This window comes from Panthera leo, chromosome A2 (genome assembly GCF_018350215.1).
Source record: "Panthera leo isolate Ple1 chromosome A2, P.leo_Ple1_pat1.1, whole genome shotgun sequence".
Taxonomy (NCBI): Eukaryota; Metazoa; Chordata; class Mammalia; order Carnivora; family Felidae; genus Panthera; species Panthera leo.
The window spans coordinates 124,876,852-124,885,947 of NC_056680.1; the positions used below are offsets into that span (position 1 = coordinate 124,876,852).

The following is a 9,096-nucleotide window of genomic DNA, read 5'->3' on the forward strand; positions in this document are numbered from 1 at the left end:
TTCAACTAGCCATTTTGGATTACAGACTACAGTATCAGGAAAAATAGAAATTTTGAGATCTCAATTCAAATTCAATTTCACTTATAAAAGTGATACAATTTTTGTTCTCCAGACCTGCTAATAACAGTACCTTTTACCTTGATTAAAAATCCATTTCTGTATTATTTAGGGTAAGTAATGCTAGCTGCTATAACAAACCCCATAATCTCAGTAGCTTGACACAATAGAAGTTCATTTTTCTCTCAATTAAAAAAAATATTACATGGTACCCTTTCAATATAAAAACCCATAAGACTCAAGATTGGTAAATCTAAAACAAAGTACTGATTAAATTGTCAATTAAAAGTCTACTGTTAACATACTGGCTACACAGATACATCTAAATATACTTGACCATTTATGTTAACACTACCATCATTCTTCCCATTGCTCATATGCTACATCCAATAATAGGCAGCAATCCCTATCAGATATGCTATTTTCACTGCCTCCACTGTTCAATAGCAGACGAAGTCCAGGGAAATATGTATGGTACCTGGTGTTATATGGTAGAGCAGAAACAGCTAAATTACCAAGTTGGAAACATCCTGATGGTACTCTGAGGAGCCCAAAGGCAGAACTATGCCACGCCAAATAAATACCTGCTTAACTAGCTAGCCCAAAAAATTCTGCCATCCACTTAACAGACATTACTAAAAAACAAGGTGAGGAAAGCTCACCTACTAGTATAATATGTAAAAATCATAAACTGGGGATATTTGTTTTCTACAGGGCTTACATATACTATCTAAAGTATCTGACTTTTTAATGTTCAATCAGATATCAGAAAGAGATAAAATTCTATGTATCCCTGGGGCAACTGGATGGCTCAGTCAGTTAAGTGTCCACCTTTGGCTCAGGTTGTGATCTTGCAGTATGTGGGTTCAAGCCCCACATCCGGCTCCTGTGCTGACAGCTCAGAGCCTGGAGCCTGCTTCAGATTCTGTGTCCCCTTTTCTCTCTCCTCCCTCCCCACTCATGCTGTCTCTCTTTCTCTCTCAAAAATAAACATTAAAAAATTTTAATTCTATGTATCCCTAATCCCTAAAATATTCACAAGAGTCTGATAGATGAGCTAAAAGGCCAACAACAGTTTCATATTTCTAGAAAATCACCTAGTTGGTATCAAAAGACTAAATTTTTTACATGAATAGGTCTCTCAATATGCATGGCTTAAAAAAAATCATGTTAGTATATCTAACATCAACATAATCAAATAGCTTAGTAAAAAATCTTCATCTGATATGTTAGTTCAAAGAACTATAACCCAAGTCCTTTGAAAGTGGTCATAATTAGTATTTCAGTACTTACATATAATATAGTTCAGTCACAAGTGTCCAATAGCTTTAAAGAGGTGGTTCCCAGAGGTGGGACCTTCACATTTGTGGAAAATGAATTCTCTGAATTTGTACTGCGACATATCTTCCTCCCAACTGCCACTGAATTCACCCAATTTATAGCTCCAGAGAATTCAGAAATACTGTAAAATGGAAGCCTGGTTTACCCAAATTGCCTCCACCCTTTATCTCTGTGCAACAACAGTATACAAAACCAGCATTCAGGAGCTTAAAAAGTAACTTTCTCTGGAACTCCAAAGGGACATTCCCTGCTTAGCTGTTTCCAGTTATAGGCCACTTGCAAATCAGAATGCCACAATACCTGACTGCTATGGTTCAGACAAGCAAGAATGTGAAAAGATAAAGCAAAACAATGTGCTTTGAAGTCTTTTAAGATGCCAAGTTCCCGTATCTTCCCTAAAATGTATCAAAATAAACAGAGAATCACACACTAAGATGACATACATCAGAACAGAATTAAGGCTGTGTTATTATCCATTCATTTATAGCCTTTAAATGACACACCATCTAAACGCATACACCTTTTACAGTTCACTTACTTCTTTTCAATTTGCAAGTATATAAAAACTAAGATGGCCAGATCCTTAAAAGCCTTTCTTCATCTTATTACACATAACCATCATATACAATGTAAATTATAACAGTTAAGCGCTGAGGCTTGAAAGTCAGACCAACCTGGGTTCAAATTCCAGTTCTACCACTTAAGGAATTCTATGACCTTGGGAAAAAAAATCACCAAGCCTCAGTTTCCTTATCTATAAAATAGAGCTAATAATAAAACTTACCTCATAAGGCGTCTATGAAGAATAAATGTGATAAAACATATAAAGTGCCTAGTAGAATGCCTAGTACACATGGCAACCACTTAGTAAATGGAAGTTTAAAATTTCAGCACCAAATATGACGGTTAAATAAACGCATTTGAGACCATCAAATCACTATCTGTTATATAAAGGAGAAAAACTGAAACTAAAAGTTCTAGAAAAATTCTATTTTAAAAAGACTTATGCATGAGGGGCATCTGGGTGGCCCAGTCGGTTAAGCATCTGACTCTTGGTTTCAGCTCAGGTCATGATCTCACGGTTCATGACATGGAGCACCCCATCGGACTCTGCACTGACAGCACAGATTTTTGATAAATTTTAGGGAAGATATGGGACTCTCTCCCTCTCTCTCTGCCCCTCCCCTGCTCATGCTCTCTATCTCAAAATAAATAAATTAATTTTAAAAAACTATTAAAACAAAAGACTGATGCATGACTAAACAAAACACAGTACTGTTATTTCCCCAAAAATACATGAGGAAAAAGGCTACAAAGGAGTTAAATAAGTTAGCACTCATTCAGAACTTTTAACTTTTCATCAATCTTCACATTCAATTTATTATCTTTTGTTTGAAGTGTTTTAAAAATATGAACTATATTGCTAGGTGACATGAAACCCTCTTAAACACATGCAGTAAGATTTTAAAGACAAGTCTTATAAAACAAAAATTATTTATGTATATGGATTAAAGCTCCTTTAAGTCAACAGTTCTGAGATGGTTAAGTGAGTAAGTTTTAAAAATGACCTGTCTGAGGAAGGTAATAAAGAATCACAAAACTGAAACAGATATAAACCTCAAATTATATTACATAAGCTATTTCCACTGCTAATGAAAGTAATACTTCCATCTGAACTATAGGCAGTTTGGTTACAGAATGTCATATTCTCAGAGCAGAACTTATACAACTGGTTCTGTTCCTATTTCTTTAATTCCAACAGAATCGCAGAGCAGAGTAACAGTTTGAAAAAAGCACAACAAACCTCCCCAGCTGAGCAGGAGAGCTAGAAGACCTAAGCAACGAAACTGACTGCCTTAGTTTAACAGTATAAAGCACCAAGATAAAGGAAATCTACACGTTCAACAGGTATTTGCCCTCAAGACTGAAAAAAGGAGAGCCACGGCGTACAAGCCCCAGAAAGGTTTGCCTTAAAACTGAACTCAGGGTGAATCAGGTCCATCTTAGTTATTGTTTGTATGTGAGAGGAGAGAAAGAAAGAGATAATGAGAAGGTTGCCTAATCAGACTTAGAGATTCTTACTTTTTAAGTTTTCTCTAGAATAGTCCATTCTCTGAATAACATTAAGTCCAACGATTTTGATATTTACATCTCTAGAAAATAAGTCTAAACTAGATCAAAGTCTGAAACTACTCAAGTAAAAGTGGCCTTCTTGACAGGCATCTTCACACCCCAATGGCAGTTACCTAAATTACAGAATAATTTCACACTACAGGCCAATTTCAGGATCTGATAATCTAAAGTCATAAAGAGAAATGTCACATTAGAACATGATTCACAATTATCTATATACACTATCAGCATGAACCGATGGTATTTTCCAGTTCCTAAACCAGGTCCTAAACCAATTATCAATACCATTCAAAGTGAAACAAAACTCCAAAAGCCTTCAATTCCACATTTGAGGTTTTTAGTGATGACACTGTAAAGTTGTATATAAACATGGCAACTGCCTTACTTCCTAACTGGAAAACACCTTCCCCTTTTTAGCCCGTTATGAATCTGTAATCTTCATACATAGTCCTATATTACATTTAGAATCATCAGTGCAATGTTACCTCTGAAATAACAGGGTTTAAAAAAAAAAAAAAAAAAACAGGTATCATCTTGTCTGCTTAAAACTGTTATCAACTCTTGAGGTGCATGGGTGGCTCAGTCAGTTAAGCGGCCTTCTGCTCAGGTCATGATCTCGTGGTTTGTGGGTTCGAGCCCTGCATTGGGCTCTGGGCTGACAGCTTCGAGCCTGCTTCAGATTCTGTGTCTCCCTCTCTCTCTGCCCCTCCCTCACTCGCCCTGTCTCTCTCTGTCCCTCCAAAAATGAATAAAAACGTTAAAAAAAAAAAAAAACTGTTTTAAACTGTTATCAACTCTTTGCAAAAAATGTCCCTGTGAACCTTTTCTTAAAAAGCTACACGTTCCCGGGGCGCCTGGGTGGCTCAGTCGGTTAAGCGGCCAACTTCGGCTCAGGTCATGATCTCGCGGTCCGTGAGTTCAAGCCCCGCATCGGGCTCTGTGCTGACAGCCCAGAGCCTGGAGCCTGTTTCAGATTCTGTGTCTCCCTCTCTCTGACCCTCCCCCATTCATGCTCTGTCTCTCTCTGTCTCAAAAATAAAATAAATGTTAAAAAAAAAATTTTTTTTTAAATAAAAAATTAAAAAAAAGCTACACATTCCCTTACCTACACTTCAGAGTTGACCACTCCCTCCCTCTGCTCCTACACCATTCAGTACCTCCCACTTGTGTAACACTAGTCACATAATATTACGGTTTTTTACTTACATATCTGTATACCCCACTAGACTTGAGCTTCATAACAGCAAAGGAACCATCACCACCTTCATGCTTAGCATATAGACATCCAAATGCCAGGTCAATAAAATCCTAATTAAATAAATAAATGAAGCCCAAGAAAGTATGCTTTGGTGGGAAGGAGTATGTTTGCTCTGAGCTTACTGAGGAACAGAGAATTGAATTAAAATATCCAGGTGGAGATTATCTGTGATTAAGTCAAGTCAATATCTGACCATAAAGCTAGAATCTTAAGACTTAACACACTACTGCAGTTTGGCCAGAATTCTATTAACAGCAGTAGACATGTGACCTATCCTTTTAGACATCCTAAAAGGACAAATTCAAATCTCCATTCCTCTCACTCTAGTAGCTCCTATTTATTTTCCTAGAAGCCAGTGCCCACAGGGACCAAGGCCCTCCACCTACCCTTGGCTCATCAGATATATCAGAGCCATCAACTTTTCTACTTCTTACCAGGGAACACCTGCTTCTACAAGACACTGGAATCCTACTTGGATTCCAAGTCACCCACCACCACCAGGCAGATCAGATGTACAAAGAAATCAGGCATAAGAAATAATCTCTGTTAAACACCAAATAGCGCTTGAGATTCTGTGTTTCGGTAAACACAGAATCAGTGTTAAGTAGTCATTGTGGGTGGTCATGAGAGCCCAAACTTCCCCCATAATATTTTAATAATAATATTGTCTCTGTTACAAAATGTCCTCTGTCCTTTGTAACCGTCTTACAAAGTTAACTTTTAGTCCCCAATCCTATGTTGAGGACTACCTAGGGGGTATCATTAAACAGTTGGGTCATTAAACAGATGCTTCAAATCAGTCTTCATGTGATCAATAAATTAGAATGTAAGCCTGTCAAATCTAATAACCACAGGAAGTTTTCAGTGACATTCTAAGACAACAAACACATGGTCCTCACCCCCAGCCCCACCCACTCTCATTAACATAGAAATAAACTCCAGTTTTTACAGTTCTCTTAAGAGATGACTTTCTGGAAGAGTAGAAAAGTCAGGTTTGCCACAGGTAAGTAATTGGCTGCATGTCATTTTGTACAGGCTCTGGAAGTGTGTGCACAAGAAGCAGGTGGGTTAGGGGCAGGGGGAGGTAGGAAAGTTTGCAACTGATCTGTCCTCCAGCAGCCAAATGATCCATGTGGGCACTGGAGATTAGTACTAGGAGGGCAGAACTCCTGCCAAAAGCTGGCTTCTCCTGTGTGCAGGTAAGGCAAATGGGTTTCACACTCTTAGATACCTTTTGAAAAGTGATACCTCTTGGTCTATCACCGTGCAAACCAAGCCCCTTTTGGTTTAATCATACAATATAAAGATCTCACATAAACACAAATTTCAGCATATATATTTAGGAATGGTATTCATGCTATGTTATGAACAACACTATGGAAGTCTATGACTTTCAATTCTGACTATTCTGAAAAGCTATTTTCCACTTTGAAAATGTGTAAAATGAATCATATGCAATAGGAAATCTTCTGTAATGCAGAACATTTTAAAACAAATTGTCACCCCCTATATAAATCTTAATTTTCAAACAAAAGATCTGAATAAATGAGAGTTCCAACTAGCTTGTTCCAAGTACTTAAATACCTCAGGGTTTTCATTTCCCCTACTAAAAATATTTGTATCAAAAAGTACTGACAAACATAGATAACGCCAACTGACTTGTTTTTCTAAGCCTCCTGTTTTTGCAGTAACTGCCCTATTTCTGTACTTCTAGAAGCCTAAACGCCTAAGGAAAGCAATAAAAGCTTTTATATGGGTTGCAGTGTTTATCTTTTCTTTTTAGGGTCCATCTGTCACTCCTATACTAGGCCGATGACTTATGTCCAATGAAAATGGTCCTTTTTTATGCCTGTCAATTCTTATGTCCTTTGATATTTTTGTACACAGTACTCTCACTAATTAACTGAACCTCAGGAGGAAGATATTAATGATGGTTGGGAAACACTCAAGGGACACACATACACTTCCGAACGCAAAATACTTCGTAGTCTAGCAAGAGACCTACTTGATTCAAGAGGGCAGGGAATGAACAGAGAGACTGGAGTGCATGGCACGAAAAGTTGCTGGCCAGAGCAGCTGCGCCCAGCTTTTAGACACTTACTGGTTTGCTAGGGTACACGTTAGACAGATGCGTTTTTAGTTTCCCCACGGTCCAGTTCAAGAAGCAGCTAATAGTCTGATCACTGTATTTCTGATTCGGTGCTTTAATGATGAGGGTCACAGGAATCTCCATCCCACTTTGGTCCATGGTGCCCCCAAAGTTGAACAGAGTCAAGAGGAGCAGTACTTAAGCCCAAATGAGCCGAGGTGGTAACTGCCGGCGCGACTGGTATGGGGAGGGCGGCAAGTAGGTTCTTACTACTCCGTGTCCAAGTCAGTCACAAGTGCATCGGGTGATACAAAGGCCATTGCCGGTACCAAGGATGATGGACAGTGGCGGCGGTGGCGGCGGCGGGGTCTGGGGGGCCCGGCCGTGGGTGCAGCTTTCCCCGCCAGGTCCGGGCTCCGCCGGGCTCCGGACTGCGAAGGGAGGCCGGGAGGAAGAGAGAAAAATTGATGATAACGGAGAGAGTCACCGCCCCGCCCCCGCCGCGACCCCCAAGCTGAAACGCAACAAGGCCCCTAAGCGACGGCTCTGCCACGCGGGCCGGAGAAGGGGCCGAGCCGCTCAGTGCGACCAGCCGGGGCAGGAGTACCTGAAAGAAGGCCGCGGGGCCCGCCACCGTCGCCCTTCGAGCCCGGGCAGGGCCGCCGGCAGCACAGTCCTGCCGGGCGTCCTCCGCAGCGGCCGCTCCCTTCCTGCTGCTCGACGGCGGCCACGACACGGCTCAGGGTCTCGCGAGGTGGCGCGGTGGCCGCTGGAGAAGTTGGCCAAAGGGCGCGGCCCGCTCTCAGCCTGACCCCTCGGGCAGGACACAGCTGCGCGGCGGCGCAGGGCCGGGCGCGGTCAAGGCGGCTGCAGGTGGCGGGAGGGCGGGGACGAGAAACCGCGGCGCCCGGCGCGAGCGCTCTGGTTTTGTTGTTGTTAGGAGGAAGGTCTAGCTCCCCTTTAAGCCGGAAGACGCAGGACGGAAGTGCGTCACGCGCGGCCCGCCCCGGCGCTTGGCCCTCTCTGTCCAGCAGCCACCGCCCGCCGCGCCCCCGCCGCCCCGGGTACCGCGGGCCGAGTTCCAGGTTGCCCCGAAGCCGCTAGTTGTTGGAGTCCACCTGGCCTGATCAGTCGCTGGGTCCCGTCCCGCAGCGCACTCGCGCCTCGCCACTAGCCGAGCTGGCGCTAGCACATCCTGTTTTGACCACACCCTGAAGATTTGAGAAGCGTTCTTCCATCCTAGGAGTTGTCTGCAAAAGTTAGTGCCCTTCCAGATGTCGAATCAAACTTCTGCTCAAATTTTCTGGTGTCTCCTGTCTGAAAAGCAGGGTACCAGGAGCTATGGCGGAGGAGAGACCATTAGGAGCATTGACTAGAAGCACTGCATCAGGAGCAGGGGCTTTCAGTTAAACCTGAAGTCTACCTCTACTTTCCGTGTGACCCTGGCTATCCTTACTGAGCCTCGGTTTAGTTGTCTACATAGTAAAAGCTATCTAACTGCGTGTTGATGAGCAAATGAGCTATGTATGTAAACCATCTAATACTGTTCAGGCATATGACAGTCTCTCAAATCTCAATTTCCATCTTTTTCCTCTTAGTCTTAACAGAAGTTGGCAAGTGTTTACGGAGCCCCTACTGTGTGTTTAGTACAGTGGGGGGTGTTTTACCGTTTAGGCGTAGAACGCAAAGGTTATGTCCACTGCCCAAAGCTGACTTCCTCTCCGTTTTCTGCATGGGTTTAGGAGTCAGGACAGCAAGTTAGTTAGATGTGCATTTTCATGGGCTTCCACTTACATGAGAATGCAAACACATAGAGAGCAAGTCTTCTTTCCTCTCGGCTTCAGAAGGGTTAGTGAAGGTTAACTACCATTGTATTGACCGTGGGGAAATTCTTCCCCTCTATAGCTAATGCAGCAGGATCCCTTATACCCGCTCTTCTTTCACCTCCTTCTTTGTGGTAGGACATCGACCATATCTTAGCCATGCCCTCTGGATGCTCTTTGGAAGTAAGAGTGAAGTTCCCTTTATTTTTTGTCATGTGCTGAGGACAGCTTGCTATAATTCAGGTTTTCTGCAGCAGACCCTGGTCTTTTTCTAGTCATGCTAATAGAACCTTCACTTAATTCTAGCTAAAAATATTTTTTCAGACCCCTTTACATCTAGGGGCAGCTGTTTGACACAGTTGTAGTCAATAAGACAAAAGCTGAGGGGCGTCCAG

The 9,096-nt window shown here is 42.2% G+C and overlaps 1 protein-coding gene across 2 annotated transcripts in view; it reads right to left on the reverse strand.

Annotated features, from left to right (window-relative positions):
* Nucleotides 1-7,929, reverse strand: part of HERPUD2 (HERPUD family member 2) — a 34,445-nt gene extending 26,516 nt beyond the window's left edge. The window contains exons 1-2 of one of the 2 annotated variants that reach the window (XM_042921957.1): nt 7,486-7,929; nt 6,891-7,309 (exon numbers count right to left, since the gene is read on the reverse strand). In XM_042921957.1, the coding sequence (XP_042777891.1) occupies nt 6,891-7,037 (147 nt within the window). In that variant the 5' untranslated portion in view covers nt 7,038-7,309; nt 7,486-7,929. The remainder of the gene's footprint in view (nt 1-6,890; nt 7,310-7,485) is intronic. The other variant, XM_042921965.1, reaches the window with a different exon arrangement.
* Between the last annotated feature and the right edge of the window lie 1,167 nt (nt 7,930-9,096).